Source organism: Ahaetulla prasina, chromosome 2, assembly GCF_028640845.1.
Source record: "Ahaetulla prasina isolate Xishuangbanna chromosome 2, ASM2864084v1, whole genome shotgun sequence".
Taxonomy (NCBI): Eukaryota; Metazoa; Chordata; class Lepidosauria; order Squamata; family Colubridae; genus Ahaetulla; species Ahaetulla prasina.
The window spans coordinates 132,674,152-132,698,382 of NC_080540.1; the positions used below are offsets into that span (position 1 = coordinate 132,674,152).

The 24,231-nt window shown below is 41.5% G+C and overlaps 1 protein-coding gene across 2 annotated transcripts in view; it reads left to right on the forward strand.

The window, feature by feature from the left end:
* Positions 1-1,237: 1,237 nt before the first annotated feature.
* The window catches only part of CACNA1G (calcium voltage-gated channel subunit alpha1 G), a 491,081-nt gene continuing 468,087 nt past the window's right edge, over positions 1,238-24,231 (forward strand). For both annotated transcript variants that reach the window (XM_058168253.1, XM_058168254.1), the window contains exon 1: positions 1,238-2,221. In XM_058168253.1, the coding sequence (XP_058024236.1) occupies positions 1,963-2,221 (259 nt within the window). In that variant the 5' untranslated portion in view covers positions 1,238-1,962. The remainder of the gene's footprint in view (positions 2,222-24,231) is intronic.

A 24,231-nucleotide genomic window follows, 5' to 3' on the forward strand; every position in this document is an offset into this window, starting at 1 on the left:
CTGCCTTGATCCTGCTGTTATCTTTACTGAATAAAGCTTCCGCTGCAGAAAGGAGAAATATGGTGTAGAGAGGGGAATCCTGGAGCTGCTTCCTCAACCGTTTCTGTTCCCTCCACCGAGCTAAGCAGGTGCTTTTGCAACGCTGCCTATTGCATCACCGGGAGCCCCAGTTACCAGGCGTCGCTGGTTCCGTTTCTTTGACCGCCGCCGGGACAACCGGGGCTCTCCGCCTAAATAGCACTAGGGGCTAAGCGCGTCCAGCCAGGGGGAAATCGTGTTCCCTCATAACGGGTCGCGACCCCATCGCTTCCGAAAGGATCGCTTTCTCCAGAGAAGGACTTGGCTGCTTCTCCTTCGCCCGGAAGAGCCGGGGGGGGGGGAGGGGGGAAAATCCCGCACCCATTCCTCAAATCGGGAACGAATCCCGATCCAAGCCCGAGACGAGAGAGGACGGTTGCTCTCAATTGCTGGCCAGAACCTCTTTCTTTAGGGCCGTTTTGGGCAGGCGGGCGGGGTCTCTTTTTCTTCTTGTCAGATCTTGGATGTCTGTGAGGGAGATGGGTGGGGGAGGGGGAAGGCGCGCAACTCTTCTTCGAATCGCGCTCGCTTAGACTGGGCTCCGGCCCGCTCATTCTTCCTTCCGCCGGCTTCTTTCGGCTTCCTCGAGCCGGCGTTTGAGCGCCTTCAGGCTTCCCCGGATCCTCTTTGGCTCCTTCTCAGCAAAAATCCGCCTTGGAAGCGCGGCTGTCCTCGTTTGCTTCGTGTTTGAAGGGGGTTGTGTTACCCTCTTCTCTCCGCCTCACGCCCCCGCTTCGTACGTGGGACGGGAAAAGCCGTCCCGATGCGCGACATCAAAGAGCAGCGAAGTCCCTCCACGAGTGAACTTGGCAAGCGGCGGCGAGCGCTTCACGCGGCGGGACCCGTCCCCCTTTCATTTTAAAGGCCGATCCGCTCACGCGGGGGTGGCGGGTGGTGGTGGGGTCGGCCTTCCCCCCCCCACACCTCTTGTCCCATTGGCTCTTCAAGGCCCCATATGGGCTGGAGGCAGAGGGGACTCTAGGAACTGTGGCGGATTCCAGCGGTGGTTCTCCTCGCCCCTGTCCTCCCGCGGCCGAAGGGGCGGAGCCGCGAGGCTCAAAGGCGGCCGCCGATTGGCGGGCGGCGCAGCTCCGAGGTGGAGCTCCGGCTTGAAGTTGGAGTGAGGGATCCAGCTGTGAGGTGCGCTGAGCTTTCAGCTCGGGTCTCCCGGCCGACCGAGGTGGCGGCGGCGAGGAGGCGGCAGCATAACGTCGGTTCTGCAGATTCGGTTCCTCCGGCTTCGTTTTCTCTCTCTACCCCACCCCACCTCCGGTAATTCCCTTGGCCGGGAGGAGTCCAACCCTCGAGGGAGCTGCCGAGAACCTCGTTTTCTCCGCTTCCTCTCCCCAGACCCTGGTAGGACGCTGAAGAATGAGGCTGAAGCCAGGAGGCAACGGAGCCTCGTCGAAACCCTGTCGGACTTGAAAAGGGCAGCACCTACCCTCCCCCAACCCCACTCTCCCCGCCGCCCCCAACCCCAAAGGAGGACCTTCTCCTTGCAGCTGACAGAGACCGTCAAATTTCTGATTGCTTTGCTCATCAGGGGCACCCAGACGACCGCACTACTGCCTCTTCCTCCTCCTCCTCCTCCTCCTCGGATTCGCCCTTCCCGGCTGGTTCGGGATCTGGCAGGAAAAAAAAAAGACGGCAAAGTGACGAGAAGCACCCATCCGGCTCCGCCTGGATCCCAATGGGGCGAGAAGAACCGACTCAGCTGCCCGGCTGGGAGCGGACGACGCCCGCCCGGTTTTGAAGCCCGTTTCTTTTTCATCTGCACCCCTGCTCCGCCCATGGCCAGCGGGGTTTGACGCCTGACAGCGCTCCCGCTTCCCTCAGCATCTTTCCTTCTGCCACTTGCTCGGAGCGGGGTCTGCTGGCCGGAGGATGGACGAGGATGTTCCGAGAGGAGCCGAGGAGCAGGATCCTGAGGAGGACCCCCACTCCAAAACCTTCGTCCGCCTTAACGATCTCTCCGGAGATGGAGGTCGCTCGGGTTCCGGGGACAAAGAGAAAGAGAAAGATCCAGGCAGTGGGGACTCGGACGGGGAAGCGCTCCCTTATCCCGCCCTGGCCCCGACCGTCTTCTTCTACCTGAGCCAGCACAGTCGCCCGAGGAGCTGGTGCCTGAAGATGGTGTGTAACCCATATCCTTTTCCCAAGCAAAGCAGCCGGCTTGACAGGGGTGCGGGCTGGTGCTGCCAAGGGGCACCCACTCCCGAGATATATGGTACCGCTAAGGTAAGTCACCGAAGTTCTTCCTGGTCCCGCCCGCCCTCGAAACTGGGCCTCCGCCGGAGAGGTGGTCCGCACCAGCAACCCCCAAGGTTCTCTTGATGGGGGCATCTCTCTCTGTGTTAATTGGGGGGATTCACGCGAGAAAGATCCGGGACAGCCCAGGTAGGCTTTATGCTGGTCCCCGGGACTCTAACCCGGGAAGGTTGGGCAGCCTGGGGCCCGCAAGGCACCCTTCTTGCAATTGCCAAACTTTGAGAAAGCCCTGTTTTCTCGCAGACTTGTGTGTGTGTGCCTGTGCGTGTGTGTGTCTGTGTGCGCGCGCTCTTGTTTGCTTGCACACGCCTGTGTGTGTTGCATCAGTGGCAAGATCTCCGCCGCTGTGTCTCTCCCGGACGCCTGTCTCCAATTCGTTCCTTGGAAGTTCTTCCAAAAAATCTGTGAAAGGGGTTTCTCAATGTTTCCTGCTCTACTAGGCAGGGATTTCTCTCTAGGGTTGAAGTCATAACATAAAATTCCAGAAAAATACTAGAAAATGGAAACAACATGTAACTCTTTTCTCTCAGTGTGTGGAAAGAAGAAATGCGGGAAGAAAACAAGAGCAGGTCTCTGGTGCGCTCTCCCTCCGAGGCGGATTTGCTGGATTCCCTCTGGCATCTCCTCCTCTCCCCCCCCTTTTTTTCCTTTCCTTTCTCAGCCTCCGGTCTGAGGTGGAGAAGAGAGAAAAGGTGAACGATCCTGCAATGATTCAATCATATAAAATTCACTGCACCGGATTCGTCTCTTCAGCAAGATGGGTTTAAGGATGGTGGGAGTCGTGCCAGTTCTAAAAAGTTCCTCCCCTTCCTTTAAAAAATGATTTTGTTTGGGTGTATGGATTTTGGTTCAGATAATGTTACAGTTCTCCAAAGGAGCCCCTGTTAAGCCTTGCTCAAGAAAGCCTTTTAGCATAGAAAAGAGCAATGCATCAGTTTATTTATACCTGCACATTATTACATCCCTCCTCCAACCCCCCATCCACTCTCTGCCCGGATCTGAAATGTATTAAAGTTGGTGTTCTCCAGACATTCCCCCCCCCTTTTTTTATACTTAAGCTGTAGCTAGAGGTAGGCAAACCGTACATAAAACCTTTCCATCTTTCTTTCTCCCAACAATGCAGCCTGAGTGGAGCTAAAAAGTAGGAGAGAAAAAGAGGGAGACCTGGAATACATGAAGGAGTTTCAGAAAGATCTCTTCCACTGCAGCATCAAGGGGGTGGGGGATAAGGCTCTTCTGTTTCAAAATATAATTACAGCATTTGCATGACAAAAAAGAAAGTCTTTCTGGAAAATATGTACACAAAGCTGTTCCTAGCAGTGGCTCTTTTCACAGGCATGCTATATATTATAAGATGTGATTACAATTTAAGAACACAGAGACATGGAAGCTCTGAAAGGCGGAAAGCTGTTTGAAATGCAGTGTTACATCTGTTATTACAAGAGAAGAGGAGGAGGAGGAAACCAATTAGATGGGAAGAAAGACATTTTCCCATTATAGCTTGATTTTCTTCCTACATGAGTCCAACTGTGATTAACAGGAAAGCTATACTAGAGTTCCCATTTATTTAGTAGGAGCTTGGCTGGAGGGGTGTCCATAGTTTGTGTAGTTCAAATACATAATAATAAATTAGCAGCAGAAATGAAGCCTAAAAATTAATTCACAAAAAAATAAGAAGCTATACTGTAGCTTGCTCAGCCTGTTGTGGCCTAAGAACCAGCAGGGTCTGTCTGTCTTTCTAGTATTTCCTCTCTCTCCTTTTTCTTTTCTTTTCTTTTTATTTATAAACAGTCTAGTCATATGAATACCATAGAGAAAATAATCCTACAGGACAACTCTGCCATTTTGCGCAGCAAGAGAAAATAATATACACCAAAATCTAGTCACAATTTAAAATCTTTTTGAAATATTTTAATGACTATGATTTCTTTGAAAGACTCTTGAAGGCTATAGTTGTAAGACAGCTGACAGTAGTCTGGTTTCTCACTTAGAAACTCTAAGAGAGGCAATTGAATTCAGGTTTATTGCACATTTACAGCTAATCCATATTTTGCCACACAAAAAATGTATCAAAGAGGGTGTGGACATGGGATAAATTTATGATGAACATAGACAATGCGGATAGGGGTAAGTCCATTCCCTGATTATGAATTTAGCACTGGAAGACTTAGAAAATAGACTCTTTTGATCTTCAGGTGATTTAACAAATTAATCACGGATGTAAATAAGAACCATTCTATTAAATAGGATATCTGATGTGTATCTTTATTTGAGCCAAATGTGCTGGTCTTTTCTCAAATGTATGGAACATCATATTTAAACAAGAGAGATTCACTCGGATCATGTGCAGAAAACCAATTCTTCAGCATTGATCAATCACAACAAGGAAAATACAAATAAAATGAAATTAATCTTCAGATCAATGGTTATAATCGGAAGTTGAGTTTCATATCTTTTATTTAGGAACTTCATTACTTTGGTCAGGTTGGGAAGAATCTTTGTTCCAGATGTGTTTTATTTGTTGTACTGTATGCAAATACTTTAAGGGACAGTAGGAGCATATAAATTATTCCATACTGTGCATATTCCCATATTGGAAATATTATGGATCACAAAACTTTGTTAGTCTGTCTCCCATCGCATGAATTGTTCAAATCCAATCGATCTGGAGGTGGACCTACAGGAAGATATGCTCTTTTTAAAATTATTAAAACAGATCTTTGCGCAAGTTCCAGTATGGCCATTCCAAACATCAAGTTTACATGTTTTATCGCGGTTCTGCATTTTGCGTTTTAACTGGGTTAGTTTTCTGTGGATGAAAAGTGAGTCGTGTTTTATGAAGCATGTCTGTCTGTAACTATTTTACTCTGATCGAAAATAAATCCTAACTTGAGGGAAAAATCCCCAAAATTCTCTTGCAATTTGGGCTTCTTAATAACAGGCAACTGCTCCGGTCTTTACTTTTCAGTCTTGTACAGAATTTCTCAATTTACAGAATTTGTGAAGTAGCAGCTCTAGGTGCACATCTATAAAGCAGTATTGACGTAAAACTATCCAAAGTATATTTTTTCCACCAATGCTCTTTACATTTTCAGTGCACAGTATATGATATCTAGGACAGTTCAACTGAACGTGACATTTTAGGCAGAAAACCCAGGAGCAGCTTTCTCTCATCCTAGTTCTAAAACTATAATCATAGCAAGCAAAGAAGTTAACAATCTGATGACTTTTAACACTGCCCCAAATCAATTGCCTAAGGTCACAACCTCACTTTGCCAAGTTGTAAGACCACCCCTTTAATAAAGAGTGAGCAAGCCTGGCAGATTTCATTTGAATGTGATGAGTGATGGTGAGTCAAGGACTGAGGGCTCATGTGCTTGAGATATTGGGGAGGGGGATTTTGGGGAAGGTTGATGTATGTTTTTTGGTTTGGAACCCCAGCAGAAACTAATGTGCACTGAAACTCCAATGCTAAAACAATCCCCAAATATACTTTTGCAGCTTTGGAAAGTTCTAACATACTGTTTTTAAAAACATACATTTTGGGGTAACCCGATCAACAGTCTCACTGTCTTGGAAATTGATCCAAACAACTCTTTTCAGAAGTTCATAGGCAAAGAAAGATATTTTTCAGCATTCACCTCTTGTTGATAATAATCAACTTTACAGCTTGGGGTGGCGGCAATTTTATTACTGGGCACTGTAATTAGTCTATACTCCCAGAGAGGTCTTTTGTCATTTGTTTTAAAAAATGCCATATTTGAATCCCTACATTTTCATATGCTTTCATTTAAAAAAAATCTTTATATATCCCATTAATATTCCTGGATTTATTTTTTCTCACTTTGTTAATATTTTGTTCTCTTTCTTCATTTTTTCGGCCTGTAAGCTGAACAGTTGTTATGATCCTAAAAACAAAATTATTATTATTTAATTCTTTATGATTCATGTATATGCTAGATCTTTTATGTTACCATTTTCCAACAATAATTCAGCAGCACAGTTTGTTTCCAGGATGTTGCTAAATGGATGATAAATAGATGATTGAAATGTTAGGTCTTGAAATTACTAATATATAGCCTGATTGATACATGCTTTGCAGTATCATCAATGTACTTTGTAAAATGTCTCTGTAAAATGAGAATAATAACTGCCATCATGGTTTCCTATGTAATTCAGTACATCAAAGCATGAAAAATATCACATATGTGGCAAACAAAATTCTGGGATGCATCACTAGAGGGATCACAGCAAGAAAAAGGAAGTCCTAATCCCGCTACATATGGCTTAATCAGACCTAAATGGAATACTGTATCCAATTCTGGAGACCTCACTTAAAAAAAGATACTGATAAGATTGAGCGAGTCCAGAGATGGGCAACAAAAATAGTGCAAGGTCTGAGGGATAAAACGTATCAAGAGAGATTGGAAGAACTAAATATGTGCAGCCTGGAGGACCGAAAGGAAAGGGAGGACATGACTGAAATATTTAAATATATTAAGGATGTGATTAAGGTTCTAGAAGGCAGTATTTTCATATTAAGCCAAAATCAAGAACATGGGGGCGTAATCTCGAACTGACAGGAAGGAGGTTCAAAAGTAATGTTAGAAAGTATTGTCTATGGAGATTCTCAGTCATCCAAGTCATGGTTGCCCCAAAGGTACTTTTTCAAGAATCAACTGGGCTTTCTTGTTCAATTGGACTTTCAGCTTCAAAGAAAAACAAGAAAGGTTAACAAGGAAGTCCAGTTGCCTCTCAAAAAAGCACCTTTGGCTTAGAACAGGGGTCTCCAACCTTGGTCCCTTTAAGACTTGTGGACTTCAACTCCCAGAGTCCCAGCTTTGCTGGCTGAGGAACTCTGGGAATTGAAGTCCACAAGTCTTAAAAGGACCAAGGCTGGAGACCCCTGGCTTAGAAAGTATTATTTCATAGACAGAGCAGGGGAAGCTTAGAACCAACTTCCAGTAGAAGTGGTGGGTGAATCATCAGCAACTGAGTCTAAACGTGTTTGGGATAAACACATGTCCATCATCTGACAAAAATTTTAAAAAATAAAAATAAATAAAATTTAAAAATAATACATAAATAAATTAAAAAACAAACAAACACACAAAGGGCAGACTCAATGGACAACTAGCTCTGTCTTCTGCCATCAGTTTTCTATGTTGTAAACCAGCATGTGAAATTTTGACATAAAGGGAAATAGAAAGCAAAGCTGATACTATGGGAATGATGTGACCGATAAAGCCAGTCTTGTGATGAGCTAGTGTGATTATTACATCTAGAACGATATCTGATTTTAGTTGTCTTCCCACTTATAATCCATAAACGTGTTTACTCAAAAGTAAGCTATGCCAGACTTACAAACAGGACTGACATCCAAGTTCACTTATTTAGAATTAGGCTGTAAGCCCAGTGACATTTGTAAATTGACTTGGTTTGCTAAGGCACACAATGCTCTTTCTTCTTGAAGCTCATCACAAGATTGCTCAGGTCAAGATAATGCTTTTTTAAGTAATGTGACCCTAAAAACAAATCAACAAGGCAAAATCTTTCAGTCTTTGGGGAATGCACATTATTTAAAAAGGCTCCCACTGGGCACCTGCAGGCACTGGTTCAAAGCAAGGCAGTTACTAATCACAGGCTGGGAAGACAAAGTGAAGAGTGGGGGAATCACGGGGCCACGCTGAGCAGAAGATGTGGGGAAGCAGAAGTTGTTTGCAGCAATAGCAAAGAAAATTAAAAAGTATAATGCATGCTTTTCCTTGTGAAGAGCAAGGGGACTGTTCTTTTTCTTCTTGGAGTATTGATCAGAGCTTGCAGAAAAGATTTAAATAAACGCCATTAAATCAGTTGGCATCCTCCTTCCTTTTGGAAGTATATGACTCCTTTTCATTTTAATTAGTGTTTGCTGCTGGGAGCTTGGATGTTTGCTTGTTTATGGCTTTCTCTGCCACCTCATTAGTTTACTTGTTTTAAAAAAGTATCTTGCTGCATACCAATATTGAAAGTTCGTGTGAATGAATGAATCAAGTCCTAATTTGGATGCAGCCAGGTTAGCTTCAGTTTTCCAATCTATTTGGCAGTTCTAAGAAGGGGAGGTGGGCTAGATTTCAGGTGATTTGTGACCGAAATGCCCTCCAATCCACAGCTGTTGAGAAGAGATGAAGACATCAGCATTATAGAGTCACCTTGCAGGGTGATATACAAATTTAATAAATAAAAATCATAAAACAGTAGATAGTGGAGGCTTATTCTATTTTGTCCTTTGGGAAAAGTTATTTAAAGCAGAGGTGTCCAACCTTGGCAAGATTAAGACTTTTGGACTTCAACTCTCAGAATTCCCCAGCCAGCCATACTGAAAATTTAAAGCAAAAGATGTTTTATAATCCTACCCAACTGTATATTATGATCAGAGGTATATAAAGCAAGATGCGATTCCTTCAAATATCATAAAAGGTATTGGGCAAAATGTTTGCAGTCATGCAAGAAATCTGACCACAAATAATCTAAAGAATGTAGGTGTTCTCCTGAAAATCCCCAGTCTTGCCAACTGTGGACCATTTCAGAGGGATGGGCTCATTGACACAAATAGAAGATAACTATTATGCAAAATTCAGATGTTGAGCTCTTGTGGGATGCCATCTGCTTCCTTCCTATTTACCTTCATCGGTTCCCCCTTGCCCTTTATTAATTCAATTAATTTGCCAGCTTTTATTTGTCAGTCAAAGACAGATTGCGGAAACACAATCCCCAGTTTGGCAGTCCTTCCTTACCCGTGTGGGCTTTTGTCATATGGTAATATAAATGATAAAAGTTTGCCATTTTCTTGGGGGTCTGGGTGTTCTGCCAGCCCTGGTCCTGTGCCCCTGGCTTCTTTTTTGTGTCCCTTAGCAAGTCTTGGAAATAAACGACACTTGGCTGGAGCAAGTTGTGATCATCTACAAAAGGACTAAAGATGGAGAAATTTTCCCATACAGCTTCTTCAAAGCTAGGAGCTATTTATTTTTCCCTTAATATTCGGCTGAAGATGAAGGCATTCTTCCCTCTCTCTCACTTGTATATATACAGTTGCAATTTTGGGTTCCAACCAGAAGAACTCACCATAGTACAGAGCCACATCTGGAGGAATTCTGCGTGATGCAGCAAATATTTGAATTGGTACTTAATTGTACCAATCCAAAATTCTCTCATCCAAATGGAACTTTCGGAATGCAAATTAGCATAATAATTTCCCTGACGTTCCTGAAAATGTTGCATGGTATGGTGATAAATCAAAGAATATTTCCTTTGGATTGTAAATTGGATTTCCTAATGTGCCAGATTCTCTGGCTGGCAGGTTATAGGCAGCCCAAATTCCTGCTATCTGCAATTTCCCCCTCAACTTAATTCAGGCTATGTAAGTTGAATGGAGAGGCAAGATCCCATTAAACACTTGCATGTAGCCTAATCATATAGCTCAAAAATTGTCTTGAATTTAGGACAATTTATTGCCACCAGGTTTTCTGAAATTGCATTGTGTTACAGTTTAATCTAGTGTTTGCTTACATATTTACCTCAAAATTCCTCCCTTCTTTGCCCTTTGATGTTAATAGTGGCATTTCGTATTATCTTAACTATGGTGAAATGTACTTTTCCGTGAAACTCATCTTCAGGAGCCCTGGAAGAAGCGTCTTATAGAGAATATTGCATAACTCGAGTAAGGAATCAGCAGCCCTCCAGATGTTCTTGTGAATAGCTCCAATCATCCCTGACTACAGACTTTACTGATTGGAGCTGACAGAAGCAGTCTGACAACATCTGGATGATTCTATAACTATGGGCTAACTTATTCTTGTGTTGGCTCTTCTCTATTTTTCAAACATCCAGAAGGTGAAATATTCTTTTTATCACAGCTGACATAACTCCATTGTATTTTGGCTTGCCCTGGAATCAAAATATAGATCCTCCATTGTCAGGCGCCAGGGTCATCTCCTACACTCCATGACGAAAGAGATTTTACCTGTATATACTATATGCTATTCTCATTCTCTCTCCCCCCCCTCCCTCTCTCCCTCTCTCTTTCTCTCTCCCTCCCTCCCTCTCTCCCTCTTTCTCTCTCTCTCTCTCTTTCTCTCTCCCTCCCTCCCTCTCTCCCTCTCTCTTTCTCCCTCCCTCCCTTATTTATTTATTTATTATTTACTCCCTCCCTCCCTCTCTCCCTCTTTCTCTCTCTCTCCCCCTCCCTCCCTCCCTCCCTCCCTCCCTCCATAATTTGGTCTAGTTTTTAAGGCTACAGGCTAGAAACCAGGAGACACTGAGTTCTAGTCCTGCCTTACCCATGACAGTAGACAGGATGATTTTAGACCAGTCACTCTCTCTCAACCCAACTCACCTTACAGGGTTGTTGTTGTTGGGAAAATAGGAAAAAGAAGGAATATTGTGTGTGTTTGCTGCCTTGAGTTACTTGTAAAAAATAATACAGATAAATAACTAAATAATAAAATTAATGAAAGAAAACAAGTAAGTTCTTGGTCGCTGGACTGATAAGGCTGACAAGGCAAAGAGAGGTTCTTTCTAATGAGACAAAAAGAAATTTATTCCTGTTCCTTGAAAGAAGACCTTGGAGAAAACTTCCTTTGGTATTTGGCTGTGTCTTCTTGTGGAAAGCACTCTCTGGAAACTACAAAAAAGAGGGAAAGGAAGAAGATGCAGCAGATCTACCAATGAACAGTCAAATGCTTCTCCTCTCAGTTTTGTAGCTTCTATTTCAGTAGGAAAGGAAAGGTGTTGCAGCATCTGGGAGAAGGTGATCCTGGTGTCCTCCAGCCGAATACCTCAGACAGGCCAGCTGAAAAGCATCGGTATGAAGCAGCTGGTGGGGGATTATCTGTCAAACTCAGAACTCGGGAGAAATCAACTGTGCCTTGTCTTCAAGGATACTTCTCCAGCAAACTTATTGAATTCTGCCTTGTCACCTCACCACTCAAAATGGGAATTCAATTCTTTAACAGATGGGTACAGAGATTGTGAGGTTCTGCTAAGCCTCGGGATGCTGCAAACAAAAACAGCAAAACAACAGCTAGGGACAACTTTCTGCCATTATTGATCTTCAAGAAAAAAGAAAAACAAGTAAGAACGATTCAAACTATCAAATCAGCTACTGGAAATAGGGATCAGAGAGTCTACCTTTGAGAGAGCTATCCTCTTTTCATCCTTTTTACCATCTCAAAACTGAAGAAAATTCTGAACTGCAAAGTAGCCAGCCAGCTCATCAGAGAATGTTCAAGATTAAGAGCCTTGCAATCAAAGGCAGGTGCAATCCCAGAGGAGATTTCTGATGACAGTAGATCTGCTGGAAGTCTGTCTCTGGGTTTGAATCATGTGGGTCTAGTGTCCCTAGACCCAGATGTTTGGCAAGGTGAGGTTAGTGCTAACTGACTTCATGTTGCAAATTAAATACATGCATGTATTGGCATACATGGTCAGTTACTAATTAGAGCAACATCCAAGACAGTGTAGGACTTAATTGAGTATACAGTTCATTTGATCTTCTATATAGGACCATGGATTTGTAGAGAATACAGTCAGTGACTTCCTTCCATTCAAATGGATGCTACACCTAAGAGTCTTATAGAGAAGATGCTTTTCCTGTCACCAGAACATGGAACAGAACTACAATGGGCAGTTATAGGAATTCTCATCTCACTATGTCCACTTATCATGAAACTGGCTCACCTCCAAGGGGTTATATTTTACACAGACTCAATTGCATAGCTGTGTCAGTGTGTCTTTACCCTCTCCAAAGGCTTCTGCTGTTGCCACCAGAAAGGATACCATTCCCATAATACAAGGCTAAATATCTATGATGGTACTTGATAACAGCCCATCTCTTTTAGGGAGTCCTGCTCAAGTAAATAATATCAGACTTTCTGTTTAGGGAGATACTCGCTTAGGTAATCCACCAGTCCAGGGACTATGGGTAAAGTATTAAATGTCACTCCTCATCATTTGGTGGAAATCAGAGCAATCTGCATGGCTCTACTTAGCTTGGAACTCACAATTAGAGTGTTATGTCTTGGTGCACCTGGATAACAAGAGCACAACAAAATTACCAGGCAGGTTCCAGATCCCAGGAATTAACGAAAGTCACAAACACAGAGAAATTTTCATTCGGTATTGTCAGCTTGCAAAAAAAAAAAAAAAAAAAGTGATCCACAATTGTCACAGTGGATTAGCCAGATCAAGAGCTGACCTCTTTAGAAATGCACGAAGTGGAGAAATAAAATGCTGCTTCTCTCAGTTTCATGGCGCCCCTGCTGAAGAGGTAAATGAACTCTTCTCGCCATTGCCTCTGAACCTATTCTAAGTTTTCCCTCCGGTTTCAGCATTCGCCAGAATGGTGTGCAAGAGCCTATGGGAAGCCCAACTAACAAATTCATTCAGATGATCCCATTGTTGGAAAAATGGAAGATTCAGAGGCAGGGTGGTTTTTTTTTTTTTTTTTTAAAAGCCTGCTATGTTTCATCTTGCGCTAGCCTTTCCCGGCAAAGACAGCGAGTAACATATATATGGAGTTTTGTGCTTGCAGTTCTTCTTACCTTCACTGAAAAAAAAGTGCTATGGTTATGCCAATCATTTCATTGCATGCTAAGGCGCCCTGCATTGTTCTGCTTCTGATCTTTGAAAAACACAGGGAGGGTTGCTCTTCAATAAATAAAAAGGAATGGATGGATAGATATTAATCTTGAAGAATATTTCCCTATAGCAGTGATGGCTAATCTTTTTGCCATCGTGTGCCAAAAGTGGGGGGAGCACGGGGGGGGATCATGTGCATGCATGCCCACATCCATAATTCAATTCCTCCCCCCGCGCTCCCCCACTTTTGGCAAGCAATGGCATGGTAGGCCTGCTAGGCCTGTTTTTCGTCCTCCCCAGGCTCTCTTGGAAGGCAAAAACTACCTTCTCCACCCCCTGGCGGCCCTCTGGAGGCTGTAAACAGCCCATTAGCTGACTTCCAGTGGGACAAGAAGCCCTGTTTTTCACTCTCCCCAAGGTCCAGAGGCTTTCTAGGAGCCTGGGAGGCAAAATGGCCTTCCCCACCCCCTGGCGGCCCTCTGGAGGCTGTAAACAGCCCATTAGCTGACTTCCAGTGGGACAAGAAGCCCTGTTTTTCACTCTCCCCAAGGTCCAGAGGCTTTCTAGGAGCCTGGGGAGGGCAAAAATGGCCTTCCCCACCTCCCTGGAGGCCGGTTTCGCGACTTCTAGTCCGAAAATCAGCTGGCCAGTGTGCACATGCACACTGCAGCTGAGCTAGAGCAACGCTCATGTGCCCACCAATATGGCTCCGTGTGCCACCTGTGGCACGCGTGCCATAGGTTCGCCATCATGGCCCTATAGTATGACATAGGCTGTGCTTCTAAAAACTATTCAACCAATCCTTAGTGCAAAGGATTGTCCTACAGATGCAGGATACAAATCCCGCTGGCTGGGGACAACTGACTGGGCTGGTGAGACTTCATGCCAAACATCTGGAATTTGTCTTGTTTGCCCTGCCCTTACATTGCCAACTGAAAATATTCTAAAGCAGTGAGCCTAGCAAAGACTCTGCCTGGAACTTCTTGCTGGCCAGTTGACGGAGACCCTAACTAAGGTTTTCTTTGTGGCTAATGCTTCAGATATTGGTTGTCCATCCTAGAATGGTGTAATTGGCCTGTCGGTTGTGCAGTTTTGGTGGCAAAACATCATTTTTCTCTGATAAGAAATTGGCGATGGCATGCCAGCAGATTGTTCTAACTTAGGTGTTTTTATTACTTTCCTTTATATCAGTGGCCCCCAATCTCTTGGGCATCAGGGATCAGAGGTTTTTCTGCGGACTGGAGAGGACGTGGTTTTTTGGGCTGCCTGCATCCCATGGATGGGGCTTCTCTTGTTTGCGGGGCCTGATTTCTGGCATGCTGCGGACCAGTGCTGGTCCATGGATTGGGGATTGGGTGCCCGTTGCTCTATATGATTGGTTTGTAGCTGTTTTATCATAGTTTGTACCATATTAGTATTTTTTTGGGGGGGAAGGAAAGGTGGCATATATATAATAAAGTATTAGTGCTGGATTGTGAGCCATTAGACTTGGCTAGATTCACATATCACAGTAAGCTTTAGACCTCTTCTGACTGTATGGTTAATCCAGCTACCCATCGGCCTAGTTGGTTCTCCTTACCGGTGAATTTGGCAGCACACAGTCATACTGAAGTCTCTCCCCACTGTTACAAGACAATGACTTGTATTCTATACTCTCTCTCAGTGAGATGGTCTTAGCAAGTTTTTATATCATTACTAGTAAGATTATCTTGTTTGGGCTGCAGAAGATGACCACTAGATGGTAGCCAAGTGGTAAAAAAAACTCAATTTAACACCCTTTGCTGCCCTCTAGTTACTAATATGCATTTCTTCAGTCCAGAATCACAGACCCCTCTTTATCAGGCAGGCAGCAATAGGCATGACTTGGACACTGTGGTTAACTAGTGTTAACCAATGAGGACGCTTACATTTTCAACCTCTGCTTCTCTTGGAAGATTAAATATGTAACATAGACACTTTGTTGTGTTCTCACAATGTAACTGAGTGGGTGAAGTTAGCTTAACTGGTGATTGCATGATGCTGTTCGGTGTTGAAATCCAACCCCATGGGTGGCGGTAGATGATTGAGGCACTTGACTCTTTTTGGTGTTTCCACAATGCTTTAAACCTGTTATAGAAACAAGGCCAATAATGTGTTGCTTGACTAAAGCTGTAGCATTATGTGTGAACTAGATTGCTAAGTTTTGTTCAACAAATTATGTATGTTAGATTAGCTTGATGTATGAATTTATAAGACTGGTTCATGTGTACAGTTGAGCAGAGTTCAGTGAAATCAGGCATGGCAATCTCCTCTTAATTGTGTAGTTACAGAATGTTTTTCATGGGCCATAATTATAGTTCAATTATATTGAGCCAATATAATAATTATAAAAGGACCATTGCACTATAAAGAGGAGATAATGCAAAGCACTTGTTGTGAGATGCTACTTTACAAAGCTTATTTTGTGGAGAAAATCTCCAAATGTATTCCAGCTTCCCGCAATTTGAATGCAGGTGGTGGTACTGATGTCTGAATCACAATCTAACAAAGGAAACTATTTGAGTGTGCGTTTGGTTGTAATGGGTAATTGTAATCTTTAGTAATTTTTGTAATGGATTGTGTGCAATTTTCCATTTTTCTTATTACCTCATGAATGATGCAGTTATGGTTGAAAAACTAAGGTGTTGTTGTTTTTTAAAAAAATAACATTACTCTGTATATCTGGAGCCTTTGTGGTTGCAGAGAGAAGGTTGAAAGCATGATGGCAGTGTATGCTAAATGCTCAGCAAAACCTGAGACGTTAACTTCCTATAGGAAGGGATCTCTTTTCACCCGCCTCTTCAGGAAGTGAAGAGTATTTCCCACTGATTTATAGAGCTCCACCTAAAATCTGGAATCAGCTGATATTTCAACTACATTTCTTATTTCGATTGGTTGAAATAGTGTTGTTTTATTATCTTGTGGTATTATGGGACCTTAGAATTCTGAACAAATTTCTAGTATCTGTTTTGTGGCATTGATGTTTCATGGTGTAAATTATAAGTAGACCTTCCATTAAAGCAATAACATCCATTGTAAAGCTGAGCCAGTTTCTTTGAGTAGTTATCCATTCAAATTTTCCAGCTGTTGTGATGATTTGTACATTCTCTTTATAGCTTCCTGTAGCATAACAGTATCTACGTACAAAACCTTTTTCATGCAAAGGTTTTAATTATTCTTCAAAGGCCACTTAGATGTATACATGATGGTATTCATACTAATTTTTTTTGTCAGCTGTTACACATCAGAAGGATGTTATGTCAGATGCATTAGAAGAAATGTTGTTCCTGGGAGTGAAAGACGAAATTGTGCCCATTGTAGTCTTAATAACAATATCTAATTTTCTGATCATCTATGCCTCAGTTTCTCTCTGCTAAGGCAGATTACCTCATCCAACCCTGTACTGTATAATTTGGAAAGTTTTCTGCTTGATGCTCTGGCCAACAAATGGCATTAGCACCTTGCAGGATTGAGGCCTTTGACTTGAACTGAAAAATAGATCCTCCTGTCCAACTGAACAGTAGCCAAATTTGGAATAACGGAACACAGCCAGCTTGTTTTTAGTACATTGCCCTGCATAAGAGGAGCTCTGGATGCCTTCCCTATAGCTGAAATCATAGCTGACCTTGCAAGGGTCAAGCAGCTGGGATATAAAAGACCGACTTCCCCAACTGTATTCCAGTGACTGACCAAAGCTTGTGTTTTCCCTTTATCACAGAGATAGCTTCTGTAACTTGATGCATCAGGGATTTGCTAAATACTAGAACTCAGATATGCATGCCAGAATATACAGCAACAGAGGATAACAGCCAGTGGCTTGCTTATAATCCTAGCTCATTTCTGAATCAGCAATAGCATTGCTAGCACTGGAGCTGTAATTATTTGTTCTTCTGAACTCTGTAGGGAAATGCACCATTCTGGCTTCCCATAGTGACAGCTGATAATTCGACTTTGAGAAAACTTTTCAGTGGATTTCAGAGTCTAATCTCATCTCAAAGGTTTTGATGATTTCTCTTTCCTTCCCCCCCACCCCCACCCCACTCCTTAACATCACACACATTGTATAAGCCTAGAACATAGCATCTATCCAAATATTTTTTTCATAAGCAAAGATTGCAAAATGGGGCACCCAGAATGCTTCTTTTCCAACAATTCCACTTCAAAAGATACCGTGGAAGCCAAACCCAAGAAGAATCTTCTATAAAAGTGGTTCTTTTGGTCCTGTGCATAACGAAACCTACATGAAATAATGAAGCATTTTGCATGGATTCATGCTGCTTAGATTAGTGTAGCTGTAATTCATCCCAAAGCCTGGGATTTGCTGAGTCATGTGCATCACAATCTTCTTATGTTGTATACTGGAACGGTGTATATTTTGCTAATGATTTGGAGGAAGTGCTTCAGACACCTCATGCCTACATTGCACCTTTCTACCATTCCTAGATTGTCTCTCTTGCCCCCCCCCCCAGATTTGAACAGATGCCTGAAAAATTGGGTCTGCTGAAATGAATAGCAGACACATACCATACTGATGTGAATTCAGAATCCCTCAGTCTTTCTGACCAGACCATCGCCACTGGCTTGGCAAGACTGTGCATCCTCATTTCTAAAGATTTTAGCAGATAGTTTTAATCCAATGAAATGAAAATATCATTCAACTCAGAAAAATAGCATGGACATGTCACACAAAGGATAATGTCACATAGCAGTGCAAATGAGAATCAACCAAATGTTTGTTTTTTTTAACATAGGAAGCAGCATACGATGCAATGATTCACCTGTGTGTGTGGGGGGGAAATCAAGCCATTCATAGGCATATATTTGGCTTGTTCAGAATTCACACAGGCAGGGCAATAAATTTCTCTCCCTCCAGAAACTCAGCCTTGCATTCAGTAACTAGATAACAGCAGAGGCTTCCCAGTCAAGGTTTAATTCCCTGCTGCTTTATTGTAGACAGGAAAGTAGTCATAGGCACAATGAAGGTCTGTCTGCTGCAGAACAAGAAATCAAACCCTGGATTTAAGCAGCCCCAGAGTTTAAATCCTAAACATTTCTCTCCCATCCTTTCAAGTCAATGGATGATTGGACTTTCTACTTTCCAGCCTTGAAATTGGGATCCCCTGCTCCCATTTACACAGGGATAATTTATGGCCTGAGCACTGCTGGTTTCTACTCTTCAGTCTTTACTGCTTGTCAACCAATATTGGCTCTTAATAAAACTAGATCACTGAGTGAGGCCTATTTTTGAATTTGTCAGACTTTTGCAAGTCTACATTTGAAAACTGATGTATATTGTACGTACTGATTGAAATTCAAGATTTAAAAATTCCCATTTCTAAAAAAAAAAAAGAGAGGCTACATTAATTTTCATAAAAGTTTTATCTTATATTTATTCCTGACTAATAATTTTGCAAAATGTTTTGTGTGCCTGCAAAGTCTTTTACTATAACATGGACTTCTCTCAAGTTCTGCTTTCAGGATTTTGCTGCTTTCATCCTGTGCTTAGTAAGACCCCAAAATGGTTAAAATTGGTCTATGAAGCTTTTATTAAAACTCTCTTTTAAAAAAAGGTTTATCCAAATCCAAAAATGATTCTTCATAGGGATATACAATAAGAGTACTTCAACATAAATTCCACAGAAACAAATTCAGCCTTTTTGTTCCTAAAAAAAATCCATGGCAGCCTACATACAAGTTTCATGTTGATTCTTTACTGTGATGTATGAGTGTAGCATAGACTGTATTTTCTATGCTTGATGGTTAATAGGATGCCCACAAGCAATACACCAGAAATAACCTTAAATAATAAATAATAAATAAATAAATTAAATAATAAATAATAGGATGCCCACAAGCAATACACCAGAAATAAACCTAACCCTAACCCTAACCGCTCCAATCTTGATTGCAGAAAATATGACTTCAGTAACAGATTTGTTAATGCTTGGAATGCACTATCTGACTCTGTGGTCTCTTCCCAAAATCCCCAAAGCTTCAACCAAAAACTGTCTACTATTGACCTCACCCCATTCCTAAGAGGTCTGTAAGGGGCGTGCATAAGAGCACAAGCGTGCCTACCGTTCCTGTCCTATTGTTTTCTTTCATTATATCCAATTAATATAGTTATTACATACTCGTGCTTATATATAAGTTTATATATTGTTTAGTTATTTCATGTTTATGCTTATATATACTGTGTGACAAAATAAATAAATAAATAAATAAAATAACTTAATGTATAATAAATAATTTATGTAAACATGCATTGCCCAGTTCTAATATATACAAATTCACATCCTGTGAGCATGAGTTATAGTATCTTCCTTTTGGACAGAAGTTATTTTACATATTAATTTTATTTTGCAAGCTTTGTTGGCTTTTATGTTCATGTTCTGTTCAATTATACACAAACTTATTAGGAGGCAATGGGTGATGTGAATGTACCTACATATTGTACTTTCATAGTCACAAAGAAAGTGGCAATACAAGGTTGAAAGGCAATCATTCGCCATTGATTATAAAAGACTTTCTTTCTCCAGTCTAACAAGCATTTTACTATCAAGAGTCCCTATGGAAAACTCTTTAGAAATTTCAATTGTTAGGCTAGCCTTTTTCTTTTCACCCTATTGCAGTGTAAACTGGAATGCTAAAAGTTAAATGGAATAATATTACATGAAGAAATGGAATTGGACTTTGGAGTTTTACAGTGCTTTGAGTTTGATTTCAGAAAGGTGCTTCAGAACCTACGGATAGTCCTCAACATATGATTGTAGTAGACTCTGTCCATTACAGTTGTACAGCATGATGGTTATAAAATGGGCCGTGTGGTTAGCTACCAAATGCTGTGGTTGTTAAGCAAACCCCACAGTCCTTAAGGAAACACTATGGTTTTTAAGAAAACCAACGGTTCACTATGGGCAGAGTTTTGCTGAAAACTGGAAGTAAATGCTGATTTTCAGTGAAACTGTCATAAAACGTGGTCATGTGACTGTGGGATGCTGCAAAAGGCTATAAAAGCAGCCATGTTGTTGAGTGCTTCAGTTTCAGTCACTTGACTTTGGAGAGGACCTGACCATTGAAATATTGTATCAGGTCGTAAGTCCTCTTTCTCTGGTCAGTCATAAGTGACCAGTCACTATTTGAGGACCACCTGCTTCCAGCAGGCTTTAAAGCAGACACCTTTTTTTCCCTCAGCTTCGTGGAGTTACTTCAAAGAACTGCAGTAGATGTAGTAGATGGGTGCTCCCATGTGCTCTGAGAAACCATTTTGGAACTAAATCGAAACTTTTCCACAATCCTAACATATAAACCAAATTCAAACAAAATATACAGATTTACATAATATTTATGCATTCTAATTCACATGGCCAATTTCAAAATACTATGCCTGTAGTTTAAATAGAAACAAATACTACCATACTGGAGGGAAACTGAATGAATTGTGGGCCTGATCAAACCATTACCAAGGAAATGTTGAACAAACTTGAAGCAGACAACACTTAAACTAAAAATCAGAAAGTCTAGTTGCCTCTTGAAAGAGCACCTTTGGGACAACCATCACCTGGATGACTTGAGAATCTCCATAGACACTTAAACTAAACAAAAAACAATACTCTCTTTTGTAAATAAGACACCTGGCCACCCAACAATGAAAGCAGTTTGAGGATGCAAGTGCTAGAATACAAAAAACCCTCTAGATATTAAATAACTGGATAAGCGAATTATTAGATGAAGGGCAGGCAAATTGATACGCTGCAGATGATTTTTACTGCATCTCCAATAATTCTTTACCATTGTCCATATACTGGGTGAAGCTGATGGGAATTGAACTCTAAAATCTTTGGAGGGTACCAGGTTGCTTCTCTTGCATTAGCCGAGGCTGAGCCCTTAAGAAAGAAGATGCTATACAAAAAAGCAGATGCAGAGAACCAGAGATTTAGATCTCTCTGAAGTTTGGTTTCTTTTGTGAACTTCCAGCAACACTAATTTGTTCATAAACGAGATGGAAAAGAACTGGAGCTTTAAAAAATTGGGGATGAAAACCAAACTGATAGATTGACTATCTAAACTGAAATATTTGAGTACTTACTTCTTAAAAATTTGGGTTCAAACTCCTGGGCATTTTGATGGTGAATTAGAATTGTCTAATAAGATTTTCCCATTTGGTTGTAAATCTTTTAAATGGCAGATAGAGATCTGTCTGACTGTTAGCTTTTGCCAGTAACAATGGATATCAATTTACTATGGTTTGTTAGTTGAGAAGAATTTACATATTGCATGAATTTTTCAAAATATTGAAAATAGCAAATGAGGAAGAAAGAGAAGTATACAATTACAACCACTCTAATTCACATTCAGGTCCATGTAGGAGCTGGGAACCTGGATAATTATGTTTAGTCGAGAGTCTATAATAATGAGACATATTGTATTTCAATTAGCTGGGATGGAATTTTCTTTTAACAAGAGAAAAACATGTCTTTTGATGTATACTGGAGAAAGGTGGGAGGAAAAACCTTGCTATTTTTTTTTCCAGTCTTCCTTTCCTGCCTACTAGAATATTGCAAGTTTGAATCAAAAATGTATTTTATTCACAGTACATTATTATTATTATTTGTTGCACAGTCAGCCAGATGTTTAGACTGTACTTGTAATTTTTATCCACCTATCAAATCCTTCCCAAGGGCCTGAGAAAGGCAGATGTTCTTGTTAAATAGTGTTAAAGGTATTGTTGGGGGGTGGAAGCTGTTCTGTGTAAAGCTGTGTTTTGCAATTGATTGATGGTGATTTTGTCAGTGCTGACCATGTTCAAGTGATGCTCCAGTTCTTTAGGATTACACCCAAGGAACCTATTACTATAATTACTATTTTTATGAAATTTATATGCCACCCACCTCACTGTCAAGCAATGCTGGGCAGCAACGTAAAAGCAGAATGTAAAATAAATAGAACATTAAAAATAAAACATTAGAACGTTAATCTACTTACCACCTGCAGAGTGGGACATCCCCATCAGGGTGGGAGGGCCAAGGCAGTTGGCTAACCAGGTTTTCAAGCCCTTCTTCTCCTGGACTCTGTCTGCCAGCTGATATTCTTTGGCCAACAGGGTTCGTAGCATGCCCCTTCTGCCAGAACAATTAGGGTGTCCCAATCCCATTGGGGGGAGACAATTCCTCAGGTAGCTTGGACCCATGCCACAAAGGGCTTTAAAGGTGATAAACAACATCTGGAATGGGACTTGGAAGCCCTAAAGCCGAGGTGGCACAGTGGTTAGAGTGCAGTACTGCAGGCTACGTCAGCTGACTGCTAGCTGCTGTTCGGCAGTTCAAATCTTACCAGCTCAAGGTTGACTCAGCCTTCCATCCTTCTGAGGTGGGTAAAATTAGGACCCAGATTGTTGGGGGCAATATGCTGATTCTGTAAACTGCTTACAGAGAGCTGTAAAGCACTGTAAAATGGTATATAAGTCTAAGTGCTACTGCTATTGCTAAAACGATGGGATTCCTGCATTCTCTGCTAGAAGAGTAGTTTCTGATTACTCTTCAAGGTTAGCTCCGTGTAGAGCGCATTGCAGTAATCCAAACACAAGATGTTCTACACAAAGGCTCAATCATTAATACTTAAAACATAACAGACATAATCAGAAAAAAAAAATCACCTTTTCCTTGGAAGTCAACAGATCTCTCATTGTATCCTAGTAAATGTCAATTAAAAAAATATACAAATAAGCTCAGAAGGCAAACAAACGCCTTTTCCTATCTGATAAAATTGAAGTTCCCAAGGTAATACATTATTGTGTTGTATACACTTCCTTCTTCATATATATATTTATTTATTTGAAATACATTACTATTTCATTGGATGGGGAAGGGTGTTCAGTTGCTTTTTGAGCTTATGTGTAAATTTTTGAAGGAGCCAGGATCATAAATTTCCTCCTTCCGGGAGGTTGTGTCACATCTGGAAGTTTGTATAGGAGTTTATCCAAGCATTGCAGCACAGTTACAGCTTTTTCTCATTTAAAAATCATAGACTGGCATTTTGAATTGAGGGCTGGGGAAGGAAGGAGGTGGGGGGGGGAACTATCAGCCAAATGGGAGGCTGGAGGAGAATTGAAAATGGTTTCCAGAAGTTTTCCTGGGCATACTTTCTTTCTGTGTTTTTTTTAAAAACTGCACATATGTCTAAATGAAATTATGTATTTGCCACTGTTACCTTTTCTTCTTAGGATTCCCTGAATTTACTTCTTTTAGTCACTGAAGAGTTGTCATGCTGTGGAACTTGAGCAGGGAAGTTGAGAAGTGGGAGTTTTGCTTCAAAGATAAGAATCTTTGGGGAAAAAAACCTTTTAGGTTTGTGGCACTTGTGGCACTGCAGATACTGAAAAGCAGAATTGTACTCTTTGGATTTGTGATAGTCAAGATAGGAAATCCAGAACAGGAAATTCAGAAATTTTGGATTTTTCAGGAAATCCAGAACAGGGATTCCAACAAGTTATGACTAAAGACAGAGACTTCTGAGGTCTGGCTTTAATTTGTTCGAGTGAAAGGAATTTCTGAAATTCTAGTTTTTATAGTTGGTTTGCCTGCTCTTTGGAGAATGGAACTGCTACACTTCATCTGCATATGCTAATACATTTAAATGATATTGATATATACAATGAGGAGCTAGTCAAACTGATTGAAAACATGCCAGGGTGCAAACTTTCCCTGGAAGCTAAGATACTATTGTCATCACTGCTTAAAGAAATATTTTTGTTACATGCAGCAATTTTTTTTTAGCAGCCATAAAATGAGCTCAGGATTCAGAAAATTTGGAGAAGGCACCAATTCCAAAAATATAGGTGATTGGTTATTTAGTAGAATTCCTCCATCACAATTGGCTGTATTGTAATTTTACTGACTATTGATTTACTGTTATGCATATTTGAATTCTGCACAATGATGGCTTAGCATGTTGTGTTAAACTGACTTATTCAACAACCCACCATTAAATAAATAGTAGTTTATCACAAAGTGTGAATTACATCCCCTTAACATGCCCTGGAAGGCTTGGGTTTAATTTAATTAGTCTAATCAATGGGTTGTAGAGTATGTGACAGTATTCTTAGATTCACTGAAGGTTCCTTGATCCAAGGGAAGTGCCCATGGTTCTCTTTGTTTTGTTATTTCCATTATTTTCAAATTTGCTTCATCATGGGCACCAGGTATTTCACAAAAAATGAGAGTGGGCAGATCCATTTTCCTGGATCTTACG